This window comes from Ahaetulla prasina, chromosome 5, assembly GCF_028640845.1.
Source record: "Ahaetulla prasina isolate Xishuangbanna chromosome 5, ASM2864084v1, whole genome shotgun sequence".
NCBI classification, from domain to species: Eukaryota; Metazoa; Chordata; class Lepidosauria; order Squamata; family Colubridae; genus Ahaetulla; species Ahaetulla prasina.
This window is the reverse complement of record NC_080543.1, coordinates 28,581,314-28,600,000: the sequence shown is the minus strand read 5'-3', so window position 1 is coordinate 28,600,000 and position 18,687 is coordinate 28,581,314. Positions and strand designations below refer to the sequence as shown.

At 39.9% G+C, this 18,687-nt stretch overlaps 1 protein-coding gene across 2 annotated transcripts in view; it reads right to left on the bottom strand.

Annotated features, from left to right (window-relative positions):
* Positions 1 to 18,687, bottom strand: part of MTUS2 (microtubule associated scaffold protein 2) — a 251,168-nt gene that overhangs the window by 212,353 nt on the left and 20,128 nt on the right. For both annotated transcript variants that reach the window (XM_058186536.1, XM_058186538.1), the window contains one exon: positions 10,521 to 10,718. In XM_058186536.1, the coding sequence (XP_058042519.1) occupies positions 10,521 to 10,718 (198 nt within the window). The remainder of the gene's footprint in view (positions 1 to 10,520; positions 10,719 to 18,687) is intronic.

The window sequence follows — 18,687 nt, the reverse complement described above, 5'->3', positions numbered from 1 at the left end:
ATTAGTTCTTTATTCTTTTTAAACATCCAACACATGCTATCATATTGAATGTTCTTCAAATCATCATTTCTTTAGATTCCTCTTTTGTACTTCTTTATATGCTGACAGAATATGAGACGTTGCAACATAAAGCATGCCTAGAGGACTCCCACATTAATACAATATTTGTATATCTCTGGTACAGCCTTTTTTATTTTGGTCATTTCTGGGAAATCAAAAAGCCGTGTGATTTCTTTAGAAAGCTCACTCAGATGAACTAGTGGGGAAAAATAAGAGTTTCCTCCCTCAAAGTCAATTTTACTTAAAGTAGGAAAAAATCAGGTCAGTTTCTGAATTTTATAGAAATGATAATTCATATTCTTAGCAGAAATGTGCAACAAAACAGAACAGGCTTCTATCTCTTCTCTTCCTTTTATTACTTTTAGATACTGAGTATTAGTTCACTGGAGTACAAGATTGAAGTCCCATGAGAAATGTGTTCCTTGCAGAAGTTATTGAAGTTTACAATTAGAATGCAAATTTGGAGTTATGAACTATACAGTGGAGAAGAGGACACATTTTTTCCAGTTCTATATCATTTTGACTGTCTTTTTGAAGTAAGAACTTTTAATTCAGGCCAAATGTTGGTTCTTCAATAACAGTACAATCAGTACTCTGAAGAATATCAAAAGCTCTGTACTATTTTTTCAAGATGGAGTGAAAAAATGCTGAAGACTCATATTGTTTATTGTCAGAGATGATGGCAAACAGAGCACCTAGATCAGGGGTGTCAAACTCGATTTCATCGAGGGCCCCATCAGGGTGGTGTTTGATCTCAGGAGGCCAGGGTGGGCATGGCCAGCTTGATGTCACTCATGTTGGGGGCACCTCTGGTAGGCTGAGCACTCTGCCGGCAAAAACAGGCTCCTGAGCTCTGTTTTCGGCTGCTATGACCTCTTGCAACCCTTTTCTGCCAGGAAAAACGGAGCTCCATTTTTGCAGGCAGAGGCACCGCGGGGTGGTCCTTCGCTGTTTCTAGGGTGGCCCTGTGGGGCAGATCTAAGCACCCCCCTTGAATTTGACATCCCAGACCTAGATTCTACAAACTCTTCCTATCCTAAAACTGGAGATTCCCAGATTCTGGCTTCCACTGAGGAAAAGTAAGTTAATGCCTGCATTTTTCTCTACTCTGAACAGTTTTCAGGGACATTATGGCTAAAAGGCAGCTGGACGTGATCTCGAGACAGCTAAAAATTTTCTTTGGAAAAAAGAGAGATGTAGACATTGCCCATATTGCACTTCTCTACAGCTGATTTTTGTGAAGAGATAGCAGAAATTGACATTTTTGCAGCCGCTTGTGATCAGCTGAAAGTTGTGGGTCTGAACTGTAAATGCAGACTTTCATGGACTCATGGTTTGATCAAATCTCCTCCTTTTAATCCTTTCGGCGTTTATTTTTTATACTGCCACTTTAAGAATGAAAATCTTCAGAACTGCAAGCCTGCAAATTGTTGGATGTTTTCCTTCAATCCATTTAAAAAGAAAGGAAACTATGTTTTTTCGGCTTCATAAGATCTTTATTTATTTTGAAATTTTAAGCAGTATACAGCAAAGGAGTGATTTTTAGAGTTGTTTTTAAAAGAGTTTAAATGCTAAGGCTTTGTGAAACAGCTTTAAGGAAAGTCTTTGAAATTAATTAGAAAGACCATCATGTGAGGAAGAACCTGTTTTGTTTACATTTCAATGCAAAACAAGACTTTGAAGGTCAATTACTAAAGCACAAGAAGATTGCTTTAATTGAAACATTTGATCTGAGTGGGGAATTTGTTCTTACTTTTTCCCCCTCACTTGTTCTTTTCCTCTCCCTCTTTCCCTCTCCCCCCTCTCTCTATATATACTGTATAGGTATTAGGTTCCTTTGTTAGTTTTACCTGTTTAGCATAATTCTTTTTTTACTGAAAACAAAAATAAAAATTGGAGATTCCCCCCAGCTGAATCAATGCACCCAATATTCAGTTATATCCATGCAAAGGTATCTCCAATATAATAAGCCAATCAGCACAGATTGTGCTCAGCAGAAGAGATCCAATATCTGCTTATGCCTGATGAGTGATTAATACTGTATATCACAACTGTTGCTACAGTTCTTCATTGTTATATGAAGACAACCTATCCACAAGCAAGCAATATATAATTCTCAAAAGGGCTAGCAGCTGCTCTCGGTTTCATAATTCTTTTGCCAGGTGTTCTTTCCAGGATTCATTAGTTTCACGTACAGCCAGATAAGCTACAGGTAGTCTTCAAGTTATGATTGAGCCCCAAATTTTTGTTGTTTTACATGCAGCTGTTAAGCAATGTGGTTGCATAGCATCTTGCTTCATGACTGCACCATTTAGTGATGGAAAATGTGGTTCTAATTGTGGTTGCAAGTCAAGGATTGCCTGTATATGCTTTTACTTTACAGGTAGATGGACTGAACAAATATGAAGGGTGACAACATTAACAGCATTAACATTCCAAATTGCATTTTATTTTTATTTTTATTTTTATTTTATTTATTTATTTATTTTATTTATTTATTTGTCACAACAGTATATATAAGCATAAGCATGAAATAACTATGGTAGGCATGCTGGTGCTCTTATGCACGCCCCTTACAGACCTCTTAGGAATGGGGTGAGGTCAATAGTAGATAGTCTTTGGTTAAAGCTTTGGGGATTTGGGGACGAGACAACAGAATCAGGTACTGCATTCCAGGCATTAACAACTCTGTTACTGAAGTCATATTTTCTGCAATCAAGATTGGTATGGTTCCCATTAAGCTTAAATCTATTGTGTGCTCGTGTATTGTTGTGACTGAAGCTGAAGTAGTCTTCAACAGGAAGGACATTGTAATAGGTGATTCTATGAGTTAAATTCAGGTCATGTTGAAGGCGGCGGAGTTTCCCCCCTGCCACCGCCCCCTCCAAATTAGGTTTCAAGAACTCTAAAGATGTTGATTTGGTGGAGTAGAGGAGGGGGCTCAAATTGTTCCTCTGCACTTCAGAATGTCTAGAATGGTATCAGGATTCCTGCAGTAGGCAGGAGGCTGGACTTAGAAGATCTTCAGATTCCCTTCCAAGACTGTGATCTTATGATGCTAGGTTTTGCAGTCACAGGAAGGCTAGAAGGACAAAGGTGAGGTACAAAGAACTTGAGATCAGACAAATCTGTTACAATAATCATGCACAGATGTTAGTGATCCCTCCCACTGATGAACAACCTGCTCTCATGCCACAATAGTGCATAGGTGAGATGAAGATACATAAAGCTTGAATTTCAAGACCAATGCCTGCCTGCCTACCTGCCTGCCTGCCTGCCTCAATATTCGTCAACCTCAGCTATTGTAAGATGTGTGGCATTCAGCTTCAGAATCCATCCATCCATCCATCCATCCATCCATCCATCCATCCATCCATCCATCCATCCATCCATCAGCTTATAATTGGCTGTTGCTATATCTACATTATAAAGGTAGTCCTTAACTTACTATCACAATTGAGCCCAAAGTTTCTGTTGCTAAGTGAAACATTTGTTAAGTGAATTTTGCTCCATTTTACGACTTTTGTTGCCACAATTGTTAAGTAAATCACTGCAATTATTAAGTTAGTAACACAATTATTAAGTGAATCTGGCTTCCCCATTGACCTTGCTTGTAAGAAAGTCTCAAAAAGTGATCACAGGACCATCGGACGCTGCAACAGTCATAAATATGTTTATGGCAAATATGTTTGGTTGCCAAGCATGCGAATTTTGTTCATGTGACCATGGGACTGCTGCAAAGGTTGTAAGTGTGAAAAATGGTCATTTTTCCAGTGCCACCATAACTTTGAATGGTCATTAAATGAACTGTTGTAAGTCAAGGACTACCTGTATTGGCTTTTCTAATATCTGCAAGAAACCAGCTTATCCAAGAGCTGTGCTCTTGAATCTCTCTGCCTGTTACCCTTCTGTTTGAATCATGGATTGGGTGAAACCTGACCACATTAGCAGTGGTGAAATCTTTAGAGTCTGAGAAATAAAAGCCTATGACTGAGAAAAGGAAGTAGGGGAGCTTTCTACTTTTTGCCTTCAATTGCTAGTCAGGGGGTATGCTCATTTTTAAATTATATATGCTCAAGTCCACATACTGCATTTTCTTGTTTTAAGTTAAGAAATGTCCTGTCTTAAAAATAAAAAGTTCGGGCTGAGGATTTTCTTTTTCTTTGTTTTATATATTTTAAGCAACAAGAAAACTTTGCTACAGCTTCTGTTACTCTAGATATGATCCAGGTAATTGTGCCATTCATTCATTCATTCATTCATTTCATTCATTCAGTTTGTCAAACACGTAAAAGATGACAGGTATAAGTATAAACATAAATATGAACATAGTAAATGGGTACGAACAAATGGAGACAGTAGGACAGGGATGGTAGGCAAGCTGTTGCACTTATGCATGCCCCTTACAGACCTCTTAGGAATGGAGTGAGGTCAACAGTAGACAGTCTAAAGTTAAAGTTATGGGGGTTTGGGGATGTAACAACAGAGTCAGGTAGTGCATTCCAGGCATTGACCACTTTGTTGCTGAAGTCGTATTTTCTGCAATCGAGTTTGGAGTGGTTTACCTTAAGTTTGTATCTGTTGTGTGCTCATGTATTATTGTGGTTGAAGCTGAAGTAGTCATTGGTAGATAGGACATTATAGCAGATAATTTTGTGTACAGTGTCAGACTGTAGGCGGCGTAGTTCTAGGTTGTCCAAGCTCAAAATTTCAAGTCTGGTGGCATAAGGTATTCTGTTGTGAATAGAGGAGTAGAATACTCTACTCATGAAATATCTCTGGACTCTCTCAACTGTATTAATGTCCGATATACAGTGTGGATTCCAGGCAGATGAGCTATATTCGAAAAAGGTTTTGTATGCCCTAGTTTGCAGTACAATGTTACCGGAGAACTATGCCATACTTTCAAGATTTATTTTTCTCTGAAGAAGGGGGAGGGGAAAAAAAAAAAGGAAAAGTGCATCTGACATTTAAAGGAAGCAAAAACATTTTTCCATCTCTCCACTCCCCAAAGTCATCATTTCCATAGGTCCTGTAAAAGAAGCAGCAGGATACTTAGCTCAACAAGAGTGGGTTGTGTTGTTTTTTTTACTGCATTGGAGAACTACACGTCAAATAGAAAAATGCACTGATTTAATTTTACTCCTTATGTCCTCCTCTTAGATTGGGGCAAATATATTTATCTGACCATATCTGGTTGTGAAGAATCTGGTATTTAATAAAAAAAATTACATATTCAAATGTGGTAATCTTCTTGTATTCCATACCTATGTGAATATATTGGTTAGATCTTTGCCAGCCTTATACTACAAATGCAACGAGAATTTTTAACACTCCTTGGTACAAGTTACAGCCATAGTTGATTTTTATGTGAGCAAGAAGAACAGCAATCAAACTGAATGATAACCTCCCTGAAAACTCAATTTACTAAAATGCAATAAATACACTTTGTGTTGCACTCAAGAATGATTTTATTCCCTATCATTCTTAGTAACTAGAAACTGTTCTTTAAAAAGCATTTGTTTATCACAGCAGTATTGTAATATTTATCGTATATGTGAATATAAAGCTGTATACTAATCACAACATATAACAACAGCGAATTCTAGCCCACTTTAGAACAGCCACACATTTATTTATGTTTTTCTATCATAATGAAGTTTGGACAATTAGCATAGCAGGATGGTTAGATAAAATTACACATAGCACACCAAGATTTCTTTTAGGCTCTGCCAAATATTGTCAAGTGAGCCATAAAGCTCCTGTGGAATTACATATTAATCTGATAGTGCTACTCGGACAGATTGAAGGAAAAGACCTCTGAGGACCTGGTGTCCAGGGTCATCTGCAAAGGAGTCAAAAAAATCAAGATGGTGGCCAAGACCTTGATGAATAGAGCATTTGGGGGCATTTCGGATAAAACAGATGAGTTGTTGAGAGAAGAAAAGAGTTAAAGTAATATGAAGTAAGCATTTTTTATTTCTCAAGGGCTGCATTACCACACACCAGTAGTTGTATTCAGCCAGTTCTATCCGGTTTGGGTGAACCGGTAGTGGTGGCAGGAGGCTCCACCCACCCGCCCAGACATAATCACGTCCCATTTTTGATGATCTGCGCATGCGAGGATGGTGTATGTGTGTGAAGCGTGTGTGCGCACACTCACATTTGTGAACCAATAGCAAAGGTAAGTGAATACCACCCCTGCCACACACATATCTTGTTAAGATCACAAGCCAATGATGGTAGCAATTAAAAAAAGAAGTGGGTAGGAGCCAAAGTCAAAATTGAGTAAGGCCCTATCTCTTCTCCTCAAACAGGGAAAGCTCTTACAGGAAGTGTAAATGGATTACTTCCAAAAGACCATACCACAGGTCATATTACAACATTAATCAAAGGGCTGCATGTACCATGTCTTCTTTTTGGAGGGAAGAGTACAATTTTGCTAGCTTGTGTAGTTAGATAAAATTATAGGTAGACCTTGACTTACTATCACAATTGAGACCAGAAATTTTGTAACAGTCATTAAATTAGTCACCACAAATAGTGAACAAATCACCACAATCATTAAGTGAATCACATGGTTTAAAGTTCAAAGTTAGCTTATCCAATGGGATTTTTTATTTTATTTTTTTGCAGAAAACAACAAAAGATACTACAAAATGCAATCAGGTTATTGTGGGAAGTTGCAATTGGTCATAAATGCGAGCTGGTTACCAAGTGCCCCAAAATGCAATCATGTGTCTGTAGGGGGGGTAGTTTGACAAGTCCCAAGTAACTTTTTCCAAGGCTATCATAACTTTGAATAGACATTAAACAACCAGTTGTAAATTGAGGACTACCTGTAATGTTTTGATTCATGCAAACATTCTAAGCCAGAGGTGTCAAATTCAAGGCCCGGGGGCCAGATCCAGCCCATGGGGTGCTTAGATCTGGACCACGGGACCAACCTGGATACAGCAAAGAACTGGCCCATGGTGCTTCTGCCAGCAAAAACAGAGCTCATGAGGGTCGCACACGCCCTCCCCCCGAGCTCCATTTTTGTTGGCAGAGGGTTGCAGGAGGCCATCGCAGCCGAAAACGGAGCTTGGGAGTCCAATTTTGCTGGCAGAGCACTCAGGCCATCACAGGTGCCCCCAACATGAATGACGTCGAGCTGGCCAATCCCACCCTGGCCATGCCTACCCTGGCTCCTCAAGGTCAAACACAACCTGATACGGCCCTCAATGAAATCGAGTTTGACACCCCTATTCTAAGCCAACTGTGTGTAATTTGCCAACTTCTCTAATTATTTTCCGCATTGGGAATGCATCTCATTCTAACTCTCCCTTGTGCCACAGGAATTAAATATAAGACAAATACACAATTTAAAGATAAATTAATTCTTCGGATTAGTTCAAAAATAGCTTTCTAATAATCTCATGCACTGGTTATTTAGACTTTTTAAAAATGTGATGTGAACATCTTTATTCTGGAAAAAGAAAAAAAGAAAAACAAGAATGATGCTGCAGCATATGTTTCTGATTCTCATACCCCATACCATTTTTACCTGTGATTTGGATTAAGGACATATTCCGGATTAAGATCTCTGATGCCACATTTAAAAAAAACCAAAACCTCCATTTGGGAGCTTTTTCCATTTTCCTTTCCTTAATAATATAGTTTTGACTCTTTCCCTAACACAATTAATTAATAGTGACATGAACAAGTTAGAAAACAAAAAAGCAACTGAGCAAATTCGCAACCTAACAGCCACTCTTCTAATTAAGAGCCAGTACAGGCTAACTTAGAAACAGCAATTAATATTTCCGAGTGGGCTAACTATACATAGTATTTGACATATTACCCATCTACAGCTTCTCAAAATTCCTGCAAGAGCTATCCTAGGTTTCCCACCCTGACAAATTTAAATCTCATTTAATTTGTGTAAGCGCTCTTAACTCCTTGAACTTTCTCTACACAGTCTGCTGTGTGCATCAGAGAAGTGCGATGGCACCAAAAGGCATTTGCATGTATTTGTACTTTGGCTATTTGTATTTTAGTAAGATGTTAAGCTCAAAGGATCTGGATGATTCCGCCAATTATTAAATCTATTATGCAAGTGAAAGAAAGCCCTTGGGATTGATTGTGGCCTACTTCGTGTTTTATTTCTTGCAACTCATTTCAAATTAACATAAACACTGAAAGATTTAGGACTCTACATCACTCAAAAGCCTCTAGCTTTTAAACAAGCTGGCATCCTGAATTTGAACCACTTGAAGAGTGATAACAGTTGCTTTGAAATTGAGATGGTTCACATAGACTCTGGTCTTCAAAGAGAGAAGCTGACATTTTAAAACCCCAACAATCCTTCCTTGGGCTCTGAGTTCATGGAACATATAGATTCCATAATGAGTGTCATGTGTTTATTCTGTACTTAAATATACAAATTTACTACCAAAAAAATAGGATTTGAGGTGAAAGTTCAGCTAAGAGTTCTTGGAGAGGTGAGATGCAGAGGTGGGATTCACTTACTTCCCTACCGGTTCACAAAAAGGGACACGGTGGCTCAGGGGCTAGGACGTTGAGCTTGTCGATCGAAAGGTCAGCAGCTCAGTGGTTCGAATCCCTAGTGCTGCCGTGTAATGGGGTGAGCTCCCGTTACTTGTCCCAGCTTCTGCCAACCTAGCAGTTTCGAAAGCATGTAAAAAAATGCAAGTAGAAAAAATAGGGACCACCTTTGGTGGTTAGGTAACAGTGTTCTGTGCGTGTTGTGTCTTGCCCGCCCTCAGAGCAGCCGGGGCCTTCTTACCTGCTTCCGAACACTGAGGAATGTATGCCTCCCGGCCCAAGTCCTGGCTCCATGCCCACACAAACTGCAGAAGAAGGAGCATCTCCCTGCCCCAGCCCTGACTCCATGCCCAGGCAAACGGAGCAGCTAGACCCCTCCCCCTCCTCCACAGCAGGTGAGCCTGAGGAGAGTTTACTCCCAACAACAGCTGATTGGAGTAATCCTCGCATCAGAAGATTGGAGAGGCGGAGGCAACAGAAGGAAGGGAGGGGCAGGCCTTAATGAGTGCTGAGTCATGGAGCCACACCCCATGGCCTATATAAAGGATCTACTTTCTGGCAGTCTCTGAGTCAGGCAAAAGTTATCTTGCTGAAGTCACTTACTGGTCTCCTGCCTGCTCTGAGGACTTTGCTAGGACTTTGGGCAGAGCTGCAGAGGCAAGCCTGATTCGGATTTCCCTGACCCAGCCATCAGCGGAGGAGTGGGACACGACAGTGTGCCTTTGGCGTTGAGTCATGCCGGTCACATGACCACGGAGACGTCTTCGACAGCGCTGGCTCTTCGGCTTTGAAACGGAGATGAGCACCACCCCCTAGAGTCGGCAACGACTAGCACATATGTGCAAGGGGAACCTTTACCTTACCTTTACCTTACCGGTTCACAAATGTGAGTGCGTGCGCATGCGCACAACCTTCTGCGCATGCTCTTTGCTCACGCATTACATCTGGGTGGGTGGGCAGAGCCTCCCGCAGTCGCCACTATTGGTTCACCCAAACCAGACAGAACCGGCTGAATCCCACCTCTGGTTATATGCAGAGAGACAACAGTCTTTTTTCCCTCAACCATAGTATGCTGAAGCAAAAAATCTACTGCGCTTGAATCTGTTTTGAAAGTAGTTCATTTATCTCTCTTTGTGTGTGTACATGTGTGCACATACATAGAATGTTTGCATATAAAAATGGTTACGAGATGTGTTCTTCAGCAACTTTTAGAGGAAAATCCTATGCAAGTAATTTATTATTAGAAAATATTTATCTAACATTATATATGTCATAAAATTCAACAGCAAATAAAAATATGCTGCTAACACACAACAAGGGTTTAAGTCAGTGGTAATCAACCTGGTCCCTACCACCCACTAGTGGGCGTTCCAGCTTTTATGGGGTTTTGTCCGATACTGAAGCATTTTCCTTTTTTAAAATTGAATTGACTTTTTAAAAAATTTTCATAGCATTATTTAAAAACATTTTCATTAGGTTTCCATAAAATTCCCCGTGACAATTTAAATTTCTGAAAATATACTATTTGTATCGCCCGCGCATAAGTTTAGTTCACGTTATGTAAGTGAAACTAAATGGCGCAATAGTGCAATCGCAAACAAAAGAGCCTCATCCCAGAATAGCTCGTGCATCTCCCCCCCACACCACCCAGCTGTAACAGACAAGCAGAGCTGGTAGTCGGCACCCCCCGCAAACTCAATCCACGATGCGCAAGAGGTATGTGCAGACGATGATGCAGGGTGCATTACTGTGGAACCGGTGGGCGGTTAGAAAATTTTACTACTAAGAGAGATACAAAAGTGAGCGGTAGGTATAAAAAGGTTGACTACCCCTGGTTTAAGTATTCTTCTTTATCTCTCTTTGTTTCTCTGCAACAGATATATCTGGAGTGAAAATCGAGTTGTCTGACTTACGATTGGCTGTCTTGCTTTGATCGCTCTGGACTTGAGATTTGCTTGAGATTGAGGAGACACTGGAGCTCCTGACAAAACCAAACGTGGCGAGTTTAGCTGGCGGCAACCGTGAATAACCAGGAGGGCGAAGTCCGGACTGACATGGCTTTGGAAGATTCGATTTTGTAGCATTTGGACTTGGGCCTTTTTTAAGATCAACTGGGGAAAAAAATAAAATTATTACATGCATTTTTTTTTTTAAAAAGTGGAACTGTATTGTTGGATCCTGTCAGAACAAACAAGAATGGCATTGAAAAGCAAACTATCCCTTGGAACTTCTTGGCCAGCCCAAATTTATTTAGTTATAAATGTTATATGGCCACCATCTCACAAGAAGTGACTCTGGGCAGCATATAGCAAAAAGGAAAGTATAAAAACAAGATATATGTCAAACACAATCATATTTTTAAAAAGTACACAAAAGAGATTTGATCAGTAATGGATCTACCTCAAGATCTCATCCATTCCCAAAGATCCCCAGCCTAATGACAAAGCCAGATCTGAGGGACTCCCAGAAAATACGGAGGGATTTTTGTTTTTGTTACTGTTATTCCTTGACTTGGGTAGAGTAATTTTTTTTTCTTTCCAAGATGGCGCCGCCAATGGCTGCCTTGGTGAAATGCTCTCTAATGGTTTCTTTATTTTTAATTGACTATCATTAAGTGTTGTATCATTAAGTGTTAAATTTGTACCCATGACTATCATTAAGTGTTGTAAGTGTTGCACCTTGATGAAGGTATCTTTTTCTTTATGTACAGTGAGAGCATATGCACCAAGACAAATTCTTTGTGTGTCCAATCACACTTGGCCAATAAAAAAAAAATTCTATTCTATTCTAATGCTTTCATTTTGATTCCATTGGCACCATCTGATCCTCTTTAATGCATTTACACTTCTTTTCTTAGGTTTCTGCAGCTGCTTCAAAGAATTGCAGTCACGTCCATGTTCGTAACAAAATATTTGGAATCAAATCTAAAGTGATGCACAACCAATTCGGTTTTTGATGCAAAAAATTAAAATGGATCAAAGGAAAGCAACATGTAAAGAACCTATAAGCGATCAACATAGAATTTGATTCATCATGATTTCTTTCTTATGCCATTTCAGACTTTAGTTTAAAATGACATTATTTTTAATTTATATGATTCTAGAGATGGAAATATCAAATGTACTTGGTAACTAAATATGCAAATCCATATAGAATTTCAGTTTTAGTGCATCTATACAATTCTTATTATTTTTCATGCCTTAAGAGTTAAGGTGAGACTAGAATTACATCTCCTAGTTTCTAGCCTGATTCAAAATTTCTTAAGAACTTTAAAATAACTAGTTCAACTATCTGGCTCTCACAGTTCGACACAGTTCAGAACAACCTAACCAGGACACAAATCATGAGGCTACTCCAATATTGTCAATGCACCATCTTCACATTCAAGAGGGTAATGTGTGAGCAAATAAAAGGGACATCCATGGGATCCCCAATATCAGGAGTCATTGCATAACTGCAACACTGTGCATTTCAGAACTGCACACCTAATTTTTGGTGCTGCTACATGGATGACATGTTTGTCATCATCAAAAGAAATGCACTAAAAGATTTTCATACCGTACTTAACTCCATCTTCCTGGACATACACTTTAGAATGCAGGTAGACAATTACCATTGTCAATAGACAAAAAGATGGAAGCCTAGAAACCACAGTTTATCGCAAGGCCCCCAACACTCCATGAATTCTGAATGCATGATGATGGATGATGGACCTAAGTATAGCTCATAAAATCATCTGCTACAATGTCCTATCTGTCAATGACTACTTCAGCTTCAACCACAACAATACACGAGCACATAACAGATACAAATTTAAAGTGAAACGCTCCAAACTCGATTGCAGAAAATATGACTTCAACAACAGAGTGGTCAATGCCTGGAATGCACTACCTGATTCTATGGTTTCATCTCAAAAACCCCAAAATTTTAACCTTAGACTGTCTACTGTTGACCTCACCCCATTCCTAAGAGGTCTGTAAGGGGTGTGCATAAGAGCACCAGCATGCCTACCATCCCTGTCCTAATGTTCCCTTTAATTGTATTCAGTTTAATGATTCAATTCATGCTTATACTTATATATATTATCTAATACGTACTCAACAAAATAAATAAATAAATAAATTTCAACAGCAACCATCCACTATCACACAAAAAGAGTTGCATCAGAACACTATATTGCAGAGTGAGAACCCACTGTAGTACCCAGCAAGCAAAACAGCAGGACAGCAGGTACCTACATGGACAATTCAGGGTACCCACAATCATTTGTTACAAGATGTCTGTGCAACATGGTGAGGAGAGAAAGGAAGAAACAAGGTACAAGATTAACTACACCCTGCCATACTTCAAAAATATTTTGGAAGCAGTAGAATGCAGCTTCCGAGATCTGCAAGTGGGCATTGAACATCACCCAGTAGAAATATACAAGGACAAATTATGCATTGTAAAGATGGCTTGAAGGTGGGAGATGCTTCCTATGTAATCAACCAGATCCCCTCTATGGATTGCTCCTGTGGCTATTTATTTATTTATTTATTTATTTATTTATTTATTTATTTATTTATGTATTTATTATTTACATTTCTATACCGCCCTTCTCCGAAGACTCAGCCAAGTTAAAAAGACATATACAAAAATTAAAACACAATATTTGAAATTTAAAAATCTGAAACCATAAGGCCGAATATTAAAATAACAAGAAATAAAACCTCTCAATTAAAAATTACTCTTAGGCCAACCCTGCTCGTTGAAACAAAAAAGTCTTGAGCTCACGCTTAAAGGCCCGGAGGTCGGGAAGAAGGCGTAGCCCCAGAGGCAGTTTGTTCCATAGGGTAGGTGCCCCAACAGAGAAGGCTCTTCCCCTGGGGGCCGCCAGCCGACATTGTTTAGCTGACGGCACCCCGCGGAGACCCTCCCTGTGGGAGCACACAGGTTGATGGGAGGCTATTGGCGGCAGTAGGCGGTCCCATAAGTAACCTGGTCCTATGCCATGGAGCGCTTTAAAGGTGATCACCAACACCTTGAATTGCATGCGGAAGACCACCGGCTTGCGCAGGAGAGGTGTTATATGGAAGCTCCGAGACGCTCCCTCTATCCCCCGCGCAGCCGCATTCTGTACCAGTTGAAGTCTCCTGGTGCTCTTCAAGGGGAGCCCCATGTAGAGAGCATTGCAGTAATCCAGGCGGGAGGTAACGAGGGCATGAGTGACCGTGCATAACAAATCCCGGTCCAGGAAGGGACGCAGTTGGCGGATCAGGCGAACCTGATAAAAAGCTCCCCTGGCAACGGCCGTCAAGTGTTCTTCCAACGACAGCCGTGCATCCAGGAGAACGGCTAAGCTGCGAACCAACTCCCTGGGGGCCAGTGACTCGCCCCCCACAGTCAGCGACGGAACTAGCTGATTGTACCGGGACGCCGGCATCCACAACCACTCCGTCTTGGATGGGTTGAGTCGAAGTCTGTTTGTCCCCATCCAGACCCGAACGGCTTCAAGACACCGGGACATCACATCGACGGCTTCGTTGGGGTGATCCAGGGTGGAAATGTACAGTTGAGTGTCATCAGCGTACAGCTGGCAACTCACCCCAAAACCATGGATGATCTCCCCCAACGGTTTCATATAGATGTTGAACAGGAGGGGCGAGAGAACCAACCTCTGCCCCCCCCCCGCCAACACTGTCTGCAAGCGGTCGGAGAGATAAGAGGAGAACCACCGAAAAACGGTGCCCCCCACTCCCAGGCTCCCCAACCGCTGCAGCAAGATACCATGGTCGATGGTATCAAAAGCCGCTGACAGATCAAGTAGGACCAGGATAGAGGAACAACCTCTATGTAGGACTGATGGGGAGGAACCTAACCACCAGATTGCAAAAATACAAGCAAGTGATCAGATGAAGAGACCTGAACTCATTGGTAGACTCACATTACAATGAACAAAGACATGCATTTGATTTTGCACCTACTAAGATTGTTGGATGAGCAGGCACAAAAACAGCAGCAAAGTGATTGGAGCCTGGGAAATGGACCCCTCAGCTGTCAACAGGAATGCTGATTTACCACCAGCTTATTAAGTAATTTGGAAGCAAGGGCTTGGTAGCATAAGAAACCAACACCAACAATTTAATAGCCAGCCACCAACACCCTCATCAGCATCTACAAAGCCACATACAACAAGCACCATATAAATTCACACAGAGCTGGGCTGGGAAGTGGCTCACCAGGCTAATGCAGCCTGTTATTAACACACAGCTGCCTGCAGTTATAATTACTGCAGGCTCGAGTCCCGCCAGGCCCAAGGTTGACTCAGTCTTCCATCCTTTATAAGGTAGGTAAAATGAGGACCCAGATTGTTGGGGGGGGGGCAATAAGTTGACTTTGTATATAAATATACAAATAGGATGAGACTATTGCCTTACACAATGTAAGCCGCCCTGAGTCTTCGGAGAAGGGCGGGATATAAATTCAAATAATAAATAAAAATAATAATAAGAGAATAGCCCAAAGTACACAGTCTGCTAGAGAGAAGTTCTCTGAGGATGGGCTCCAGCATGAGTCCAAAAACTTGGAAGACTAAACCTCTGGTCCCAGTGACCAACCCAGATTGGATCCTGCAGCATAATCCTGGTCTCTTACTTTACAGAGAGACTATGGTGTATAATTAAAACATACTGTGCAAATGGCAAGAAAGGAGAAAAAAGAATTTTCATGTTAGTGATCATTAGGAAGCTGAAAATGAGAGACCCTATGTCCTAATGTCTTCATACAAATCTGTTCTATTCAAAAGAAACAAGATAAGAGAGATTTTTTTTCTACCTGTTCCATGATATAAGAATCCAGAGACATCAAACATTTGAAATCCTCTGAAATTCAGGACACACAAAAAATTTGACAGTTAGCATAAAGTTGAAATTCTCTTTCACAAAATCTGGCAAGAGTCACCACATTAGAAAGGTTGAAACAGGTTTGAACAAGTCATTTTTTCTATTTTAAATTCATTTCATCTTATTTCCACACTCTTTTATGTTTGTGTGTTTATTTTAAGAAATATGTGATTAATAGATTTCATGTACGTTGAATTTAACACACTGATTTGTGTGTGCAATTTTTTCTGATATATATTTTGAAATGCAATCATATTGGAATGTAATACACATCCTTTCCTCAATATACATACTGTGTATACATTTGTTCATTAGATAATTACAGTACAAAATTCAGAAAAATGCAAAAACCGATATATAATTTTGCTTCAATTAATATGAGCATTGGGAAAATACAATTCTATTCCTAAATTCGACCTGTATACATCAATTAATGATTGTATAAGACTATCAAAAGATCTGCACCATGACAGTTATATATTTCCTACAGGGTCAGAAGCTCCAAACTTCCCAGGACCAACTGATAGGAATTGAAACAGAAGAGTGCTATTGCAGTTAACTCCTTGGTTGTGGCTTATCATGGACATCTCATAGTATGATGGACTGAAACAGCCATTGATTTGACCCAAGCTCTTTTATCACCTTAGTAATGAAACACAACCAGGATTCTGACGGTTTTGATTCAATAAGAGAAAGAAAATGGACATGAACGGTTGCCGATATGTGTAAAATGGGTATGTATTCCTAATATCTATTAGACCAGGGGTTTCAAACGCGTGTCATCATAGCAGTGTCACTTTTCGGGACTTTTTCCCCCTTTGGTAAACCAGACGGGGCATGGCCAATGCATGATGCATCTGGCCCATGGGCCATGAGTTTGACAACCCTGTATTAGACCTTCAAGATAGTCCAGACTAAGAAAACCAATGTCCTATAGGTCAATATTACCTTTATTGTAACAGAATCTTGCAAGACTGGATGTGCTTTCCCCTTCCTCTCTTTAGCTTCATGTGAACTAAGGAGGTACCTGTAAATGTTTATTTACATTACTTTCTTGGCCTGAGAACAAACCCCTTTTATCTGACTATTGCCTTGGCAATGGTTCTTGCTCCTGTTCTTCAAGACCATTCTCTATGTCCTCTACAGTATCTGTCATGGGAGAAATGGAATAATCCTCTTTAAATTAATTCCTTTTTTCTAGAAAAGTAAAGCTATTAGTATTAGATAACTTAATGTAAATAAAGAAAATGGGATAAGAAAGAAAATAAAATAATAAATGAGATATGGGGGGAAAGGTATAAAAGCGAAAGACCACCACTAAGAAAAGCTGTTTAAAAATAGGAGATATTTATATGTTGTATGTTGTGTGTTTGTCAGATTGTGTATCACAATAAAACAATAAAAAAGTAAATTATTTCCTGCAAGGACACAGATTTCCATCTTCTTCCTCACATTTGATTTTCTTTTTTTCCTTCCCAATGTATTATTTTGTTATTTTACTATTTCTTCCAATCTGAGTTAATGAACTTTGCTCCAGTTGACTATTGCTTTAGCTTCTTAAGCACCAGTTATAATGTTTTAGTGTTCTTTGCTAATAAGGTATCAAAATCTGCTAATTTTTTTTAATTAATTCCCAGATATAGTATCAATGTGGACAGGGAAATTACAAAAATTGTGGAGTTGACTCTCAGTAGGTAGGTGATGAAGGATTAGCTATAAAAAGCAGAATATATTTTTAACAAAAGGAAAAAGGATTTTAAAGGTCTTTTTAAATCTCTGAGCTGAATTATTTAATGTGGGGGGAGAAAACTGACTTAGTGACAGTGTGAAAAAGGTTGAATTCCAGTGTAGGAAAGGATTTCAAATTAAAACTGTCAATTCTGTAGTATCCTTATGCGTGCTATATCTGGAATACAGTATCTATTGTGTGGACCTCGGTGTTCTTAAGGTTGGTTATTTGCTTGTAGGCATTTCATTACCCAACTAGGTGGCATCATCAGTGTAATTAAGCATGGGGTTTGTTCCCTGTCTATATACAGCAACTTGGCTTGCCTGTGTTGGTGAGGGTGTGGTTTTCTCCTTGGTAGTTCTTGGTTTCTTTCTGCCAGGAAAACAGCATCCCCATGAAGCTACTATATATAAACAGGGAGCAAATCAAGGGAATATCAAGGACTCCACAGTTCAACCCTGAGCTACATATATTCTCGTCTATCAGACTTGTAGTTATCCTATTTGAAAAGGCACATGATACAGCTATAAAAAGTGCAGAAGACGGCAGTCAAAATGATAAGCAAATCTCAAACACCTTCTTCATGAGAAAATGCCAGAATATCTGTGACTCTTCAGCTTCTACAAAAGGTGACTATGGTTATGTGTAAAATCCTGTAGGTTCTGGAGAAAACTGACAGAGAGAAATATTTTCCCTCTCTAAAAAAAAAGATCAGGAATCATTCAAAAATGTGGCGATGACAAACAATTTGCATACTTTTAAAGGTGTCAGGCCTCGAAACCATCTTTTGCACTAGGCCTTCAGTCCTGCCACATTTACTACTGTGGGAAACTGGGAGGGGGGAATTGTATGGAGCCAGGGTGATATATAGTCATAATAACATTCCTTCCTCAGAAAGTCAATGACAAATTGCCCTGCACTTGGAAGGCTAGATTTGGGAGGCATCTTCAGTTGGGACAATGTTTGATTGGACCATGTGACGGACTTGTGGGTGTTGGGTAGGGACTTGAACTTTTCTTTGGGTCGGGAAAACCCAGAAACTTTCAGATTCAGGTTTTCCCAGATGTGCCAATATGACATCTCTAATAAAATGTAGCTTTGAGGAGCTTCAGGCCTCAGAGTTTTATTTCGTTGGGGGTGTTACTTGGAACCCTGACATTAACCCGAACCCTAACCATTAGACCACTAGGAACATTGACAAAAGGAAGATTAAATTCATAGGGGATATGAATCAAAGGTAACTTTCAACCTTCGGGTTGTAGGGAAACAACAATAGGAAAGGCGTATCTTGTGAACATCGCAGATGAATCTAGTTGGAAGGAAGAAAAAGCTAGACTAAAATGGGTCTTGATCTAGTCCAGCAAGGCTAAATACACGAGAGTACATTAAATGAATGGCAAGACCATTATAACTAGGCTGTTGTAAGAAAGAAAGATAATGGCAGGCAAGGCAAGTAATTTTGAAGCATCT